The 19,291-nt window shown below is 41.5% G+C and overlaps 1 protein-coding gene across 2 annotated transcripts in view; it reads left to right on the top strand.

Annotated features, from left to right (window-relative positions):
- The window catches only part of ATG3 (autophagy related 3), a 105,121-nt gene that overhangs the window by 55,448 nt on the left and 30,382 nt on the right, over window positions 1–19,291 (top strand). For both annotated transcript variants that reach the window (XM_040338053.1, XM_040338052.1), the window contains exons 7-9: window positions 1,448–1,497; window positions 5,072–5,156; window positions 10,497–10,531. In XM_040338053.1, the coding sequence (XP_040193987.1) occupies window positions 1,448–1,497; window positions 5,072–5,156; window positions 10,497–10,531 (170 nt within the window). The remainder of the gene's footprint in view (window positions 1–1,447; window positions 1,498–5,071; window positions 5,157–10,496; window positions 10,532–19,291) is intronic.

Here is a 19,291-nt window from a genome sequence, read left to right as displayed (position 1 = left end):
CGCCCCTCAGCACATTCTTAGGCTGCTCTCTGCCTCCTCTAAGCATGCTCTCCACCCACTCGTCTTTGGGGGGGGGGGGGGAGGAACTATCAGGTGAAGCATCATGCCGCTCTCCGCCCACCAGCACGTTCTCAGCCGACTCTCCGTCCGCCCACTCTCCGCCCCGCAGCATGTTCTCAGGCCGCTCTCCGCCCCCTCTTAGCCCCATGCTCGTCACTGCAAATAAAAAGTATCGGGCGAAGCATCGGGTCATTTGCGCGAGTACAAGTACTCGCGCAAATGCTCAGTATCGGTACCGATTACTAGTATCGGGACAACCCTAGTTTAAATCCTGACTTGGTCTGCTAGCGTTGTATCACAAAACTAGCAGGATTCAAGCCTCTGCGGTGTGCAGTGCCACATTTGGCGAGAGGTGGGGGGCACCGGTGACACTAGGAACCACTCAGATGCACTTGGAGCCACTCGGAAACACTTCGTTTCTGAGCGTTTCCGAGCCTCCCTGAGTGTTTCCAAATGCATTCAAGCGGTTTCTGAGTCTCTCTGGCGCCCCCCAACCTCTGGCCACATGCAGTACTGCATACAATAGAAGTAAATGTGGAACTAATTATCTGAGTTTCCATTGACTTCTATGGGGAAACGTGTTTGATATACGAGTGCTTTGGATTACAAGCATTCTTCTGGAACGAATTATGCTCGCAATCCAAGGTACCACTGTATGTGTAATGTTTAATGAATGCCTGTGCGATACATATTTTATTTCTTGAATAGAGGAAAAACAGTTGGTATATTTAAAGCAAGAAATGCTTGCCTTCATACCCCAGATACCCTAATACAGTTCTGAACTCTGAAAATTTAAAGAAATATACAGTACATGTAAAAATGTTATATTGGGTAGTTCATTGCCTCTCGCTGGCTGTATCAGCAGACCCCTTGACCGGTGCTGCGGGATACAATAAGTTTTACAACTTATTAATAATATAAGCAAACAAAAAATCTATTTGACCCAAAATCATCATTGGTGGTATTAACAGACCTCTACAGGTGAACATAGAGAGGTAATATTTATCATTAAGCCACTGGGTGAAAGAAAATGGATTCCCCCCATCCTCACAAATGAGTTTGATGAATGAATTCCCAACCACCCTGCACCCCCCCAACCCCCCCCCCCCCCCCCCCCCCCGCTAGGACATTGTATTTTTACAGCATGTCCCTTCGACAGAATTCAATCAAACAATCAACTTCTCTTGAGCAGGAATTGATACATTGATAGAAATTCGGCCATTCAACTTTGTTATTTTTTTATATTTATTATCTTCATACCCTGAATTCCAGATTTTTTTAGGTGTATGTATTTTAATCCTTTTTTATATAAGATTTTTTAAGTAATGTAATTAATCATTAAAAGCTGGATTAATTTTTTTGCCTATTTTTTTTATTTATTTTTTAGGTGTGGGCAATCTAACCGAGTCAGTAAAAGAAATAACGCTTGAGTCCCAGGTTGGTGTGAGGCTTGAAATCAGGAAAAAGTTTAATTATACCATTGTTAAAGCGTAATTGCAGCTAACTATGATCCTTTAACCCTTTCCCTGCCAGGCCCTGCTCTTCACTTTAAACCTCAGGTGGCCAGACCATTTATTTTTTATATTTTCATTTTCAGCTTTCAGAGTTTGTAAAAGACCGACAAGCTGTACATTTTCTCAAAGAATAGGTCTGGTAGAATATAAAGGTAGAGCTACTGATTTTGTCAGTCCCATGTTAGTTGCACAAACATAACATCCTACTAAGTATAAAAGCTTAAACTGTATAGACATTATTAATGACAAATCAAAAGATCCTGTCAGCTTTAGTGTCCATTTCAGTGTTCTGTTGTCATTATAGAGTCAGTGCCAGTGTAAATGTCAGGATAAAAATGCATGCCTTTATTGTCAGTGTTTGTGTCTGTGGCAGTCTTGTTGTCTGCGTCTTGGGATAAAAATTTTTTAGCTTTAGGCTCGGTTTATATTCCTGCGACTTGGGGTCTGACTTGTGAGACCCAAAGTCATAGGACATGTGAAATGCAATGCATCTCTTTAAGAGAGCCATTGCAATTGACATTGCTGAAGTCGCTGCGACTTCAGAAAAGGTTCCCTTATTACTTTGATACGGCATCAATACCAGAGAGTGTAAAAAGTCACTTAAAAGTTGTATCAAAGTCGGTTTCCAAAGTTGCGCTGAAAATCGCGCAACTTTGCAGTCGGCTAGTGTGAACCAAGCCTGTTACTTACTGTTTTAGTGTGTCAGCGTTTGTGTAAGTGCCAGTGGTGATGTCAGCATCCAATTCTTTCAAATAAATAAATAAAGGATTTGTTATTGTGTAGTGTCAAAAGCAGGTTTACTACCTCTTTAAAGGCAAAATATACATTGTTTTCTGGGCCCTACTACAAGTAAAGACAACATTTAATGCACATATGGCATGCTTGTCATGAGTAGGGTAATTTTTAGTTTGGATTGTTTTTTTTTTTTTTTTTTTTTTTTTTGTGATTTATGGTGATGGCAAGAAATATTCAATTTTGGGCCAGTTTTCCTTTGATAATAAAATAAATTCAGGACATATCCATTAACATTTACCACCAAACGCATGCCCAATTTGTCCCAAAAATAAGGGATAATTCACCTGAATACACAAAATAGTTGCAAAGATATGTGCAGTTTAATTGACACTTATAGCTGGATTCAGAGACGCCACCGCAACTTTAAGGCAGCGTAGCGTATCGTATTTACGCTACGCCGCCTTAAGTCAGAGAGGCAAGTACTGTATTCACAAAGTACTTGCCTCCTAACTTGCGGCGTAGCGTAAATAGGGCCGGCGTAAGCGCGCCTAATTCAAATTAGGATGAGGGGGCGTGTTTTATGTTAATGGGGGGTGACCTGACGTGATTGACGTTTTTTTACGAACGGCGCATGCGCTGTCCGTGTACATATCCCAGTGTGCATTGCGCCAAAGTACGCCGCAAGGACGTATTGGTTTCGACGTGAACGTAAATTACGTCCAGCCCTATTCACGGACGACTTGCGCAAACGACGTAAAATTTTCATATTTCGACGCAGTAACGGCGGCCATACTTAACATTGACTAGTCCAGCTATTTGATGGAATAACTTTACGCCTGAAAACGCCTTACGTAAATGGCGTATCTTTACTGCGACAGGCGCACGTACGTTCGTGAATAGGCGTATCTAGTCATTAACATATTCTACGCCGAACTCAACGGAAGCGCCACCTAGTGGCCAGCCTAAATATTGCACCCTAAGATACGACGGCGCAGGCTGTCGTATCTTAGCTAGGTTTAAGTGTATCTCAGTTTGAGAATACACTTAAACTTAGGACGGCGCAGATTCCGAGTTAGGTCAGCGTATCTACTGATACGCCGGCCTAACTCTCTCTAAATCCAGCTAATAGGCTGCATTCACACCTGAGCGTAGCGTTTTCGGTCGTTTTTTCCGGCGTTTCGTAGCGTGTATTTGCGCGTTTGCATACAGCGTTGTCCGACGTTTTTGAGCTTCGTCGTTTTTTATTTTAGCCAATAGGAAAAATGATCATCTCTTTCATCATTTGTTGCTATGTTTTTAGATTTTTTTTTTATCTTCTTCCTGGGTTAATATTCTATTTCACAAAACAGATTAAAGCGACAAAACGCCCGTAGAAACGCTCGTTGCCGCACTAGACGCTTAAATCGAGCATTTCCATTAGTTTCTATGGGAATACAAACGTTCAAAAACGCTCAAATCAGCCCGATTCGCGCAACAAAAAAGGGTCCAGAACTTGTTTGAGCTTCAGGCGTTCGGCTTCAGATGTTTTGGAGTGGAGATGTGAACCATCTCCATTGAGAATAATGTATTTTTTTTCCCTCTAGCTTTTTGGAGCTTCATGCTTCAGGCTACTAAACGCTCAGGTGTGAATGCACACTTAATTGAAATGTTTACCGTCGGGTATTAAGGGGATAATTTTTTTGTTTTTTTGCAATAAAAAAATTTTACAATGTAAAGGCAAATTTTTGTAGGAGTGTGTAAGTGAATGAGAACAATTTTTTTTATACTGATCTAAAATGCAAACCATTCTTAACAATGTGCCTGTACACACAGGTGCGTAAACAAGAGCTGCTTTCCCCATTAGTATTTTGCGCCAGTACGCACAATTACATGCGCATATGAGCATGAATATTCATATATTTTTCCATAAGAAAGTATTGTACACACAAATGCGCGTAAAACTGAAATTGCCTCCAGAAATGCTGATGCATTTGATGGGGAGGGGATCTAGTGTAAGGTCGCCTTACAGATTTTCTGTAAAGGTAAACTTGCACTTTAAAGCGGGAGTTCACCCATTTATTAAATTTTTGCCCTTGTCCCCTTAGATTCCTGCTTGTTCGGTCTAGGGGAATCGGCTATTTGTATTCAAATATGAGCAGTACTTACCCGTTTTCGAGATGCATCTTCTTCCGTCACTTCCGGGTATGGGTCTTCGGGAGCGGGCGTTCCTTCTTGATTGACAGTCTTCCGAGAGGCTTCCGACGGTCGCATCCATCGCGTCACTCGTAGCCGAAAGAAGCCGAACGTCGGTGCGGCTCTATACTGCGCCTGCGCACCGACGTTCGGCTTCTTTCGGAAAATCGTGACGCAATGGATGCGACCGTCGGAAGCCTCTCGGAAGACTGTCAATCAAGAACGAAACGCCCATTCCCGCAGCCCATACCCGGAAGCGACGGAGAAGATGCATCTCGTAAACGGTAAGTACGGATCATATTTTAAAACAATTAGCCGATTCCCCTAGACAAAACGAGCATTAATCTAAGGGGAAAATGTGCTCTCTGAGGGTGAACCTCCGCTTTAAACTTTTTTTTTCTGCCACATTCATTATTTAAACCCTCTTGGTTTCTGGTCTGCAGTGTTACAGATGCACTTTTTTTTCCCTAGCTGACATATGTTTTGATGTGTATATGTTTTCAGAATAACTTTAATATGCTACTAATACAAAGGCAGTGCGTTTGTCCTTGGTTAATACCAATTTTTCATGTAGTATTTTTATCCCCAAGGATTCTGGGAAAGCAGTTGGTAACACGGCTTGCAATGATGATGATGATGACGACGATGATGAAGGGGAAGCAGCCGATATGCAAGGTGAATTTTTAAACAACCTAAAATACTTTTCCCAAAGTTGGTACATTTTACTGATGGAAATGTAGTTAAACTAGTCTTCCTCTCACCTCTAATCTACAAATCTTTGAATCTAATACAATACAAAAATATGGAAGAACAAGCATTGACAGGGTCACTTTTTATTGGAATTCTGGTAGCAACTTTTGGTGCTTTATATAGGAAGTCGGTGGATGAGTTACCTTCTGACATTCATCCCAAACTGAAGGGCACATTTTGGAATATGCTGACTGAGGGGGTTGTGCCCTGTACATTTTTTTTTTTTTTTGTTTTCTTACAATGAGGAGCATGGGCAGGCAGCATCTAAACAAGTGAAGCAATTGGAATGCAAACCATTGAGATAGTGACGCTGCTAGGGAATCATATTTATAGTGATTCCCTACTGTGCTGTTACAGCAGTAGAATGTAATTACATACAGTGTAATACCAGTCTGAAACACAGGAAGATTTGAAAAGATGGAACGCCCTAAATGTATCCTGGTTCGGTCGAGCCTCCCTGATAAAAATGACCATCCTACCAAGGTTTCTCTATATTATGCAGACAATTCCAATCAAAATCCCCTTGTCATTTTTCGCCGCATTCAGAAAAGCGTGCTCCTTATTCATTTGCAGAGGTGGAATAGCCCTACCCGACCTTAGGAAGTACCATCAAGCTGCCCTACTGACAAGAATTGTAGACTGGAATATACATCACACAGTGAAAGACTGGGTCACCCTAGAACAAGCGCAATACCCTCATGAGCTAAAAACTTTACCATGGATCAATCCCAAGTACCACCCAAACTTCCTAAAAACACATCCACTTATTGGACCCACACTCGAAAGCTTCCGTAATACTTTTAAAGTCAAAAATCAGTCTCCATGGCTCAGCCCCCTTACGCCGCTACGACACAACCCTGACTTTCCCCCAGGCATGGAAAAATCGTTTCCAACACATCAATGGCCGTACAAAGAGATCCTGGCAAAACACTTTGTTAAAAATGGGAAATTCCTCTCTAGAGAGGACATCTTAAATGATATCAAACCGTCCCTCTTATCTCAATGGAACTATATTCAAATTAGACACTTTTTAACCAATAACGAGAACGTCCTTCACTGGAAAAGGCCCCTCACTTCGCTAGAAAATCTCTGCACTAAAACATCCCCACACAGACATATTATCTCGACCGTTTACAACTCTCTATTTGAAGACGACAATGATTTCTCCAGCTCATCCTGTAAAGCATGGGAAAGAGATCTCGACATAGAATTGACTGAAGATGACTGGGAGACAATTTATCTTTACGCACACAAAGGATCACTAAATGTGGCCACACAAGAAAGTGGATTCATCACCAGATGGTATAGAACCCCTACAATTCTTCATAAAATTTCACCCCTGGTGTCTGACAGATGCTGGAGATGTAAAAGAGAGGAGGGTTCTATGCTGCACGTTTGGTGGTCATGTCCTCTGATTCAGTCCTTCTGGGTATCGGTACATGAAACAGTTAAATTAGTTACATCGTCAAACCTAAGCTTTACCCCGGCCCAGTATCTCTTACATTTTAGTTCTTTGCCTAAGAATCTGTATTTGAAATCACTTCCCATGTTCATGATTAATGCAGCACGACACTGTATCCCTTCACACTGGCGCTCTTCTAATACCCCAACGAAAGCTGAGTGGTTCAGGAGAATAAATAACATGGAAAAAGTTGAGGAACTCATTAGTATTTCCCAAGAAAGAATTACTAAATTCTATGCAACCTGGTCTAACTGGTCAACATTCAAAGACTCTCAACATTACAAATCTATTATAAAATAAAGGTATAGATAGGAGTAGATATTGAAACATTTCAGGACTTACAACTTTTTTTTTTTTTTTTTTTTTTTTCTTTCTCTTTCCCTCCCCCCCTCCCCCTCCTGTCCCCATCCCCCCCCTTCACAAATTTGCTTGACTTAGCAACTATATTCTCTCATCTTAGTTCTAAAATGAAGGCACTTTTGCTACATATATGCCTAAATGGAATTGATTATTTGCAACCTCTTTATGATTGTCAATTCTTTGATGTATACATTCCTTCACAGTTATTGTGCTTCTGTAAGTGTACGATGTATTATGCTTTATTATTCACCCAATAAAGATTCTTTGTGAAAAAAAAAAAAAAAATACCAGTCTACAATGTGGCCTCATATGGAGCCTGTATAGGGCAAGCATTCAAACACCCTGCACTAGTAATTTGGAATGTATGGTAGTTATCAGAAATTGTTTTGATGCCCAACACTGGTATCAATAAATTAAAAGGAAGATTTGTTCCCTGTGAGGGAGTTTTATGGTGGTTAAAAATTACTATCTGATTTGCTCCTGTTCTGACAAATGTATCAGTATAGACAGAATATAAAATAATTGAAGGACCTTTTTAGATTGAAGAAACCTGTATTCGGGGGTAAAACATTTTCTCTTCATATAGCCACAGTGCCAGTCATATATTATTGTATGCCTGTTTTTTACCCATTTTCTTTTTTTAGCTAGAGGGGAAAATTATATAGTAAAGGTTCTCCATATCTACCCTCACCAATTTTTCTTGGAACTGATTACTGCAATTCAAATTTCATCACTTGCTAATACAAAAATTGAACAAAACTGCAGCATACTAAACCAATGGCAGTCTACAAGCATGCCTGTTGAATATGGGGGAGAATGACAGACAGGGGTAGAGTCACTAAAACTGGAGAACTCAGAATCTCGAGGGAAAGTCAACACCTCAAACTCATCATGTTCCCCAAACCATTCTTAAAATCATTAGACCGGGCCACCTTCTTCCATTGCTCTCTGGTTCAGTTTTGATGCTCACATGCCCATTGTAGCTGATTTTGGCTGTAGACATATGTCGGCATGGGCACCTTGACTGGTCTGTATCTATGCAGTCCTACACCCAACCAATTGTGATGGCTGTGCATTCTAAAACCTTTCTATTGGAACCAGCAATAATTTTCAGCAATTTTGAGCTATAGTAGCACTTCTATTTGATCGGTCTGCACAAGCCGGTCTTTGCTCCCCATGTGAATCAGTGAGCCTTGGCACCCCAGAACCCTGTTGCTGGATCAATCGTATTACTTTCTTGACCACTTTTTATAAGCCCTGATTAATGCAGACTGGGGAAATCCCACAAGAGCTGCAGTTTTCAAATTGCTCTGTCTCAGACACCCAGGCATTATAATTCAGCCCTTGTTAAAGTCGCAAAAATTCTTACTCTTGCCCATCTTTTCTGCTTCCAGCACATCAACTTTAGGAATAGCATGTTCACTTGCTGCCTAACATATCCCACCCCCTTTCAGGTATCATTGTAATATAATAATGTAATTGACTATCAGTGGTCATAATGTTATGGCTGTTTTGTGTGTGCGCATATATACAACCAGCCTGCTCATACATTGATCGAAAATTCGAATATCTAATTTCGATCTGTCTATGACCAGCTTTACAGCTCTTAAAGCAGAGCTCCACCCAAAAGGGGAAGCTCTGCTTGTTTGATTCCTCTCCCTTCTGCTGCCACATTTTGGGAAGAGGGGGGAGAATGGATACCTGTCAACAGGTACCCACTTTCACCAAACCCAGCCAGAAGTTTAGCCCCCTCCTTCTTCCCCACCGCTGGTTCATTCACGAAGAGCAGCGAGCTTCGCGCATTCACAATAGGGAACTGGCTGTGAAACTGAAAGGCTTTACTGACGGTTTCCCTTAGCTGAAATAGTGGAGGCAGCACCTGAGAACCAATTGAAAAAATGGGCTCGGGTGAAGACACTGCTGGATCCGTGGGCAAAGGTAAGTGTCCTAATATTAAAAGTCAGCAGCTACAGTATCTGTAGCTGCTGACTTTTATTTATTTCTAAAGGAGCCTGGAGCTCCATTTTAAGAAGACACTTCCCTGAAATGCATTGGCTATTCACCTCTACTAATTGAAATGTAATCTATCAAATGGGATTGTGCTGCCTTTTGTCATTGAGGTTCAGCATAGTGTTTGGTGCTTGCCATGCTCACTAATTCAGTTTCATATTATCCTTTGCATGGTTCTGATTGTATTTATTGTAAATGTGTAAAGAAAGCTACCTGGTTCCTTCCCATTATCTAAAAGCACCTTGGCACTTGAGATTTCTCCTAATGCACTTTCTGGTATGTGAGGGTGTCTAGGCAATCCTGTGCCTACAGCCTCTATACTGTATATTTGCAATGTGAGATCTAAGGCACTGCTGCCTCTAATTGCTAGTCTTATACGATTTGGTGATGCCACCACTGTGCTGCTCCTGTAGCTTTGCCATTAGCACGCAAAGTCTTGTCCCTACCAAGATGGAAAAGACAGTGCAGAACAAGGGATAGTAGATCAATAACACAGAAGGATCGGCTGCAGGGAGCGCACAGGCAATAATGTTGACTGGTTCTTTGCCTTCTGCCTGCCTGTTTTTATGGGCACAGCTTCCAGAGTTCATTTACGCTTATGCCACGTACACAAGGTTGTTTTTGGGATGAAATAAAATGACGTTTTAAACGTCATTTAAAATGATCATGTGTGGGCTTTATGTCGTTTTTTTGTCTTCTAAAAAACGTCCCAAAACAAAATCGAACATGCTTCAATTTTTTATGTCGTTTTTCAAAATGTAGTTTTTTGTGTCATAAAAAATGATCGTGTGTGGGCTAAAACGACGTTTAAAACAACGTTTTAAAACCCGCGCATGCTCAGAAGCAAGTTATGACGCGAGCTTGAATGGAACAGAGTGCCGTCGTAAGTGTTGTAGGTAACCGCGTTTTGCAAGAGCATTTTGAAAAAACTATGGTGTGTATGCAACTTCGTTTTTTAAAATGAAGTTTGAAAAACGTCGTTTTTTTTCATGAGAGAAAAAACAACGTTTTTTTTACAAGACAAAAAACAACCGTGTGTACGCGGCATAGGGCTTCTTCACACTAGCGAGTCTCCAAAGTTTTTCCACGATTTCCACTGCGACTTTGATCCAACTTTACCATCAATGGATCTAAGTCGCATCAAAAGTCGTACCAAAGTAGTGCAGGCACCTTTTCAAAGTCGCAGCGACTTGAACAGGTGCCATTATAAAAGAAGGGGGTGTAACTTGGATCGACAAATCGTACAAGTGTGAAATGGAGCCTAAGAACACTGATCCTTTTGTTTGTCATTTAACTAGAATCGTGGGCATTGCGTTGTCATTGTATTGCGTCTGATAGAAATGCAAAACTTTAGATAAATATTTGTGAAATAGATAGCTTGACCAAAAAGAAAAGGCTGGCAACCAAATTTTATAATTTACTTTCTTTTCTAGAGTATGAAGAAAGCGGATTGCTGGAAAATGATGACGTAAGCCTTAGAATTTTATATTTTGAAAGACATTCTGCAAACAAATATTTTATATAGATAAGTAACCAGTAAGTTTTAATCTGCACGAGTATTAAGCTAATTTTGCACACAAGGGAAATGTCTCATGAAACAACTGTCTGATAGAATATCTTCTGTATGGCGGCTCTCTAAATTAAAATACAAAGCGGCTTCAAAAACTCTGGAAAATTCTCTTGATTTCCCAGGCCTTCCTCGCTACATTTGGGAACAATACTGACACGTTTCTTTTTATGAACTAGGGCTTCATTCTTAATATGCACTATACTATTGTATCTTGTGTCTAGGATCCTCAAGGGTAACTAGGTAGCAGAACGTAATCAATGACCCAGCAGACAAGGTAAAGGGGAACTCCATACAAAATAAAATACTGTGGTAGTGACTGTGTCATCAATCTCCAGGAAGAGGGTTCATAGGCAGGCCTAGACCAATCAAACTACTCCTCTCCACCACTGGCACACACATGACAGTAGTCATCTGTACAGTTGTCTTAAACTCTACAAACATTAACATATATCATATAAGTTCTTGTACCACCCTACAAGTGAGCATAGTGTGACAAATCACCTGCTGACAAGGAGGTTACACCTGTAAGGGAAAAGGCATGAGCTAGTATGCGGTGCATTCTAGCTCATTATGAAATACTTGCCTTGGAACTAGGCGTCGGTGTCCCTCCTGGTCCACGTCGAGGCAGCTGACATCTTTCCTCTGCGTGTCTTCTGGGCATCGCAGCTCCAGCGTTGTGAGTGGCTGGAGCCACGATGTCGTCACTCCCGCACAGACTTCTTTCCGGCAAGTAGGTAAAAGTTAAAAAAATAACTTTACAACCGCTTTAACTATTTTGTGGCCAGAAGACGTTATCGTATTTTCCGCTCTATAAGACGCACCTAGGTTTTAGAGGAGGAAAACGGGGGAAAAAAAATATTCTGCACAAAATGCTGCTGATTTGGAGCACAGGAGAGGATGCCCACATCCACAATATACTATAGTTTGTAACTTACACAACCAATCAAAGCTGAAGCCTAAAAATGGGCATCTATCAAGTGTGCCAGGCAGCAAACAAATATCACCCTGTCTCCAAATTCAGTCTATATACAATTCACAAAAAATATCACCATCTTATAACAAATTCACCATGCAGGCTGTGAGCACAGCACTGACAAAAAAAGACTTAGAAATTGACTGACTAGATTACCTGTCGTCATGTACACACATCGCATGGTCACTCTAGCAGATGACACGCTGGAGATGCCGGCCTCTTGTATCCCCCGCTCGATTGGCATCTGACATCACCGATTGAGCAGGTACGAAAAATCGTCACTGCACGTGCACCAGTAACATGAACCCCAGCCAGCCTACAGGACCCAGAAGGCATAGCGGGGAAAGGAAAGGTGCCCGATATTGTAACACGGTGGCGGCTGATCAGTATTCACTCCATAAGATGCACATGCATTTCACCTTCTTTTTTTGGGGGGGGGGGGGAGTGCATCTTATGGAGCGAAAAATACGGTAATTACTAGATGCCAAGGTCAGACTTAAAGTGGTTGCAAACCCTTGCATATATACCAAGTGAAGTCACTGGCATCAGGTGATGTACAGAGATTAAACATATTCTCCTGTTTATCTACTGTTGCTTTTACCTTCTATCCATTCAAAGTGCAGAATTTACTACATTGTATAATATATTGCTGCTTATCAGTGCCTACATGTGGTGACTGCATTCGTTTTCTTTATTTTTTTTTACCTGGTGTCCGGCCAGTATGCCTGTGATATTTCAACTTTCCTAACAGACCAAGCTGCCCAGCAAAAATGTCAGTTAGTTTTAAGACAAACCATTTAAAACTCTCAGGAGTAATTGCAATGGTTAGCTTTAATACCCTGTTTCCCCGAAAATAAGACCTAGCGTTATTTTCCAGGAGAGTTGCAATATAAGCCCTACCCCGAAAATAAGCCCTAGTTTAAAATGCTTGTAAAATCCTATAATCCACTCTATTACAGTATTACATAATGTACAATGTGTGTGTTTCTGTAATATAATTGCGGGGAAGAGAGCTCCGGCGGGTAACAGAAGTGCAGAGCGGCGCTATAACAAAGGTATTTGGCACAATTATATTATAGAAACACACACATTGTACATTATATAATACTGTAATAGAGTGGATTATAGGATTTTACAAGCATTTTAACTCAGTTCACACTGGGGATTCCTGACAGGCAGGGAGGGAGAGGGGGGGGAGAAGACGGCACATTACATGGTAAGACCTACCCCGAAAATAAGCCCTACTGTGTCTTTTGTTGCCAAAATTAATATAAGACCCAGGCTTATTTTCGGGGAAACACGGTATTATATAGAAGAAACCTTTATACCAGGGGTCTCCAAACATTTTAAACAAAGGGCCGGTTTATTGTCCTTAAGACTCTTGGAGGGCCGAACTTTGGCCAGCAGGAGTGGAAATTTTCCTGGCATCATTGTTAGTAAACATCTGGTATTAGGGGGAGGAATAGTGCCCTGTTGCTGGTATCATAGGGAGGAATGGTGCTCTATTAGTTGTGTCAGTGGGAGAAATGGTCCTCCATTGTCGGTGTCAGATGGCAGAATAGTGTCTCGTATCAGTGGGAGGGATAGTGCCCCAAGGGCCGGATAAAGGCAAGCAAAGGGCCACATCCGGCCCTCAGGCCGCAGTTTGGAGACCACTGCTTTATACCAAAAGGGGGTAAAAATAGTTTCTATAACTGCTTGAGAAATGTTAATTGATGTTTGGCTTAATTTGTTATCCAACTCCATCTTCATTTGTTTGTGCATCTAACACTAATTTCTCCACAGGTTGGTAATGCTGCTGTCCTAAGGTAAAAAATGGGGGGGGGGGGTGTAATGGCGCTTGCAAACATAGAAGTGAATAAATAATTATAAAAACAATACTAATAGTGAATAATCCAGAAATAGAATGTGAGTATATCCGTCCCCTGCTGAGGGTCTAAATATGTTCCACTCTGGGTCTTCAACCAAGAATACCACCCAGCTTCAATCACATAATGTGGAGGGTAATAAGAGTGAAATAATAATAAAGTCAGGTAAACAAACGTGCCAATGACAGCACAGTGTTGATGAGGTGAAAGAGTAAAATCACCATAAAGGAATTCCAGATAATAAAACCAATAATCAATCATTTAAACATAATTATGCAATGTGAAAATCCATAAAGTGCTTCATCCATTAAAAGTGCAATGTGCAATAATCAATGAAATAAATGGTGAATAAAAGTCCAAAAAAAACAACAAGCGGTTTTGTAGACAAGGTTTCTGAAAAAAAATTCAATAACCATGCAGGGGTGATCAGAACCCAATAAAAATATAGTTTCCTGAAGTGAGTGTCCCATATAATCCACCAAGGGATCAAACACAAATAAGTGTCATAAATAATCAAATATATATATATATATATATATATATATATATATATATATATATATATATATATATATATATATATATATATATATATATATATATATATATATTATATATATATGAAAAAATTTAATTAAAATAATATTAATAAACGTGTCCAGTGCACAATCGTGCAGAAGTGAAATTAAATCCAATCATAGATTTCTAAAGTGCATATGTGCTCCACTCAAAATGAAAAGTCCACAGGTAATTACTTCAGTGTATGATGATAAAACATGCACACGTGCTTGTGAACACAGACGCCCGGCTTTCCACAGTGTAAAGATGTTTTTACCAGCCCCTTACCTTGAAGAGGCTTTTTACAAGCCTATAAAAATGCTGCTCAATAACGTGTCCCACAGCCAGCCTGTTGATCCAATCCAGTAAGAAGGCTCACAGAGTCACAGCGATGGCTCTCAAAACAAAGCACAAGGAAGCCTCCATAGCATAGAATCATTTGACATTTTAATGAAGTAAAAACAAGTAACACTCAGACAGTGCTGTACAAACAGCGTGTGTAGTAGCATGTGTCTCCGCTCTGCGAACGCGAGCGGATGACGTCACCAGCAACCCTCCTCTTCCTCACGCGTATCGTGACAACCAACGTCACTTAATCATAGGTTGTCAAAATACGCGTGAGGAAGAGGAGGGTTGCTGGTGACGTCATCTGCTCGCGGCCGCAGAGCAGAGACGCATGCTACTACACACGCTGTTTGTACAGCACTGTCTGTGAGTGTTACTTGTTTTTACTTCATTAAAATGTCAAATGATTATATGCTATGGAGGCTTCCTTGTGCTTTGTTTTGAGAGCCATCGCTGTGACTCTGTGAGCCTTCTTACTGGATTGGATCAGCAGGCTGGCTGTGGGACACGTTATTGAGCAGCATTTTTATAGGCTTGTAAAAAGCCTCTTCAAGGTAAGGGGCTGGTAAAAACATCTTTACACTGTGGAAAGCCGGGCGTCTGTGTTCACAAGCACGTGTGCACGTTTTATCATACACTGAAGTAATTACCTGTGGACTTTTCATTTTGAGTGGAGCACCTATGCACTTTAGAAATCTATGATTGAATTTTATTTTTGGATTTTATTTCACTTCTGCACGATTGTGCACTGGACACGTTTATTAATATTATTTTAATTTAATTTTTTCATATATATATCTTTTATATATATATGTTCGATTATTTATGACACTTATTTGTGTTTGATCCCTTGGTGGATTATATGGGACACTCTCACTGCAGGAAACTATATTTTTATTGGTTCTGATCACCCCTGCATGGTTATTGAAATTGTTTTCAGGAACCTTGTCTACAAAACCGCTTGTTGTTTTTTTTGGACTTTTATTCACCATTTATTTCATTGATTATTGCACATTGCACTTTTAATGGATGAAGCACTTTACGGATTTTCACATTGCATAATTATGTTTAAATGATTGATTATTGGTTTTATTATCTGGAATTCCTTTATGGTGATTTTACTCTTTCACCTCATCAACACTGTGCTGTCATTGGCACATTTGTTTACCTGACTTTATTATTATTTCACTCTTATTACCCTCCACATTATGTGATTGATGCTGGGTGGTATTCTTGGTTAAAGACCCAGAGTGGAACATATTTAGACCCTCAGCAGGGGACGGATATACTCACATTCTATTTCTGGATTATTCACTATTGGTATTGTTTTTATAAATATTTATTCACTTCTATGTTTGCAAGCGCCATTACACCCCCCCCCCCCCCATTTTTTATCTGTTACCAGTGTGTGAGCACTACTAGTCGTGGCTGCTGCTTAGTTATTTTATTCATTTTTTAGTTTAGGTCTTTGTGCCCTTGTTAGGTTGGTTTGCGCATTAGTTCCCACCCATTTTCATGCTGTCCTAAGGTGACTTCATTGCTCCTCAGTAGAGTGGAGCCACTGTAATGCTGGCTGGGCACTTGTATATTTTCAAGCGAGAAATAACATATTAATAATTACTATTAATAAATAAATACATTCATATAAAACGTATTTTGTACATTCGATGACCGGACAAATGTCGATCAAAAATCTCGCATTCTTTTTACATTCGATTTTGGAATGAAAACCACATACACTGAAATTTGGCTGTTTGAGAAAATATTTCCATCCTAATCCTTTAAAATTTTCTCTTCACTGTGGTTGAAAAGGAATGTCAATTTTGATTCCACTAACAATAAGAAAATCAAACCAACCTTCTTAACCACTTGCTACCCACCCACAGTCAAATGACGGTGGAGCGGCTCCCATTCTGGGACGACGTCATATGACGGCTTTCAGTTTAGCCATCTAAATACCCCATATTTCCATCCCACACGTTCTTGGATAAAGCTCAAAAGGATTTGGGTGCTTCAGCAACGGCCAGCTGGGAACTGGTTCAAAAAGTCACAATGCAAATATTTGCCAGCACATCACAGATCGACAAGGTACTGATTTTTTTTTTTTTTTTTAATTGCATGATCACATCACAAAGTAGTCCAACGTTTCGAGCCACGCAGAGCCCACATCACATGCTTGACGTAGGGGCCTTTGCGCGCCTCCGAAACGTTGCACTACTTTGTGATGCGATCATGCAATAAAAAAATCTGTTTGGACGCCATCTTGTTGATCCGTGGTGTGCTGGCAAATATTTGCATTGTGCGCCCGTGTGGGCAAGCATCGATCGTGAATGTGCCGTGTTATTTGGGCACTGCGTGACCCTGATCTCGGCAAAGAGCTGCAGCTCTTTGCCCATGTAATCCGCTGTGTCCATTCACAGCCAATCACATGTAAACAAGGAAGTGCCATTTATTGCCTCTTCTCGCCCCACGCTGACAGTGTGAGGTGAGGAGAGCCGAACAGCGGCATCTCCTCAAAGGGAAGATGTGAAAATGTAATCAGGAGACTGATCATCAGTGCCCTGATTACAATGCAGCCCCAGCAGTGCCCATTAGTGAGGCCAATCTGTGCCCATTAGTGAGGTCAATCTGTGCCCAGCAGTTATGCCAATCAGTGCAGCCTATCAGTGCCCATTAGTGCAGCCTCATCAGCGCACATGGTGAAGGAGAAAAATTACTTATTTACAAAATTTTCTGACAGAAACGGAAATAAACATTTTTGGTATTCTTTTGTTTTCTTTAGTAAAAAAAAAAACAGCGGTGATTAAAGCAGTGTTCCGGCCAAAAAAAATTAAACCAGCAGCTACACATACTGCAGCTGCTGGCTTTTAATAAATGGACACTTGCCTGTCCTGGAGTCCAGCGATGTCGGGTGCTGATGCCGTCATTGCGGGTAAGGCTACCTGGCAGTGTAACCTTTCGGCTTCATGTCGGTAACCTTAATGTGCATGCGCGAGGTCCGCTCCTCTCTCCTACTGGTCCAGGGGAGGAGGAGGGAACCCCCGTGCTGACATCACGGGCCACGGACCGGACTCCCGGAAGTGGGAAAAGATACCTGTCTTTGACAAGTATTCTGTCCACCCTTCCCCCCGAAAAGGTGCCAATTGTGGCACCGGAGGGGGAGAGGAATCCGATGAGCTGAAGTTCCACTTTTGGGTGGAACTCTGCTTTAAATATTACCAAAAGAAAGCTCTATTTGTGTGAAGAAAATTATTACAAATTCATTTGGGTACAGTGTTGCGTGACAGCCCAATTGTCATTCAAAGTGTGACATTGCTGAAAGCCTGGGCAGGAAGAGGGTGAAAGTGCCCAGTATTGAAGTTGTTAAAGTGGAGGTTCACCCAAAAAGTAAATTTTTAACATTAGATTGAGGCTCATTTTGTCAAGGGGAATCGGGTGTTTTTTTTTTTCAAATCGAAGCAGTACTTACCGTTTTAGAGATAGATCTTCTCCGCCGCTTCCGGGTATGGGCTGACAGGTTTCCGACGGTCGCATACAGCGCGTCCCGATTTTCCGAAAGTAGCCGAACGTCGGTGCGCAGGCACTGTATAGAGCCGCACCGACGTTTGGCTTCTTTCGGCTACTCGTGGCGCGATGTATGCGACTATCGGAAGCCTGTCAATCAAATAGGAACGCCCAGTCCCGAAGACCATACCCGGAAGCGGCGGAGAAGATCTAATGTTAAAAATAGTTTTTCAGGGGGAACTCCCGCTTTAAACTGAAAATCCTCATACGAAAATCTATACATCTGTGGCCCACATTAGACGGGAAGGCCCGGATTCACAAAGCACTTACGCCGCGTAAGTGTAAATATGCACCGTCGTATCTATGCGCCGTGCCCATAAAACTAGATACGCCTGAAAATAGGCTTCATCCGACCGATGTAACTTGTCTACGCCGGCGTATCGTGGGCGCATATTTACGCTGGACGCATGTGGCGCTCCCATTGATTTTCTATTCAAATATGCAAATGAGGGAGATACAGTGATTCCCTCTCCCCCTCCCCCTCTTCTCTCCCCCCCCTCCTCCCCCCCCTCCCCCTCCCCCCTCTCTCTCTCTCTCTCTCTCTCTCTCTCTCTCTCTCTCTCTCTCTCTCTCTCTCTCTCTCTCTCTCTCTCTCTCTCTCTCTCTCTCTCTCTCTCTCTCTCTCTCTCTCTCTCTCTCTCTCTCTCTCTCTCTCCCTCCGTGTCCCCCCCCCCCCCCCCCCCCCCGTGTTTCTCTCTCCCTCCGTGCTCCTCCTCCACCCCCTGGAACTGTCAGGATGGAGAGTGGGGTAGGAGCCGGTTAATCCGGCTCCTTACTGCTCCGAATAGACAGTCAGTGGTCACTGACTCTGTCTATTCACATAACTGACACATTGTAAACTGTGATTACAATCTTTCAGTTTATGAATGAGGAGAAGCGGCTGTCTTCACTCCATTCATTTTCAGCGCAGCTGATGCTGCTGAGAAAGGGACTGGGGAACATGTGTCCCTAGTCCCTTTCTCTGTGTAAAAGGGGAGATGTCAGAGGTTTTCTTAAGACCCCTGATATCTCACCAAAGCCCCCCAACAGGGCTGAAAAAAATTAATAAAAAAAAAAGAATAAAAAAAATGATTGTATAAAAAAATAAAAAAAACACCCCCCCTTAAAAAAATAAAGCATTATAATAAAAAAATTCAAAACAAATTGTTAAAGATAAAAAAAATAACTTCTGACACATGTGCCGCTGTCACATGAGATTAAAAAAAAGTATCGGTACTTGTACTCGGTCTTAAAAAAGTGGTATCGGGACAACCCTAGTTACTAAGGACTATATATCCCATGATACCTTGCTGCCTGCAAGCAGCCATTCCTGTATTAGCCCCACTTCCACTCAGCACTTCTGTAGATCAG

Source organism: Rana temporaria, chromosome 2, assembly GCF_905171775.1.
Source record: "Rana temporaria chromosome 2, aRanTem1.1, whole genome shotgun sequence".
NCBI classification, from domain to species: Eukaryota; Metazoa; Chordata; class Amphibia; order Anura; family Ranidae; genus Rana; species Rana temporaria.
Note: the sequence above shows the minus strand (reverse complement) of the source record. Positions and strands in the feature narration are given on the sequence as shown.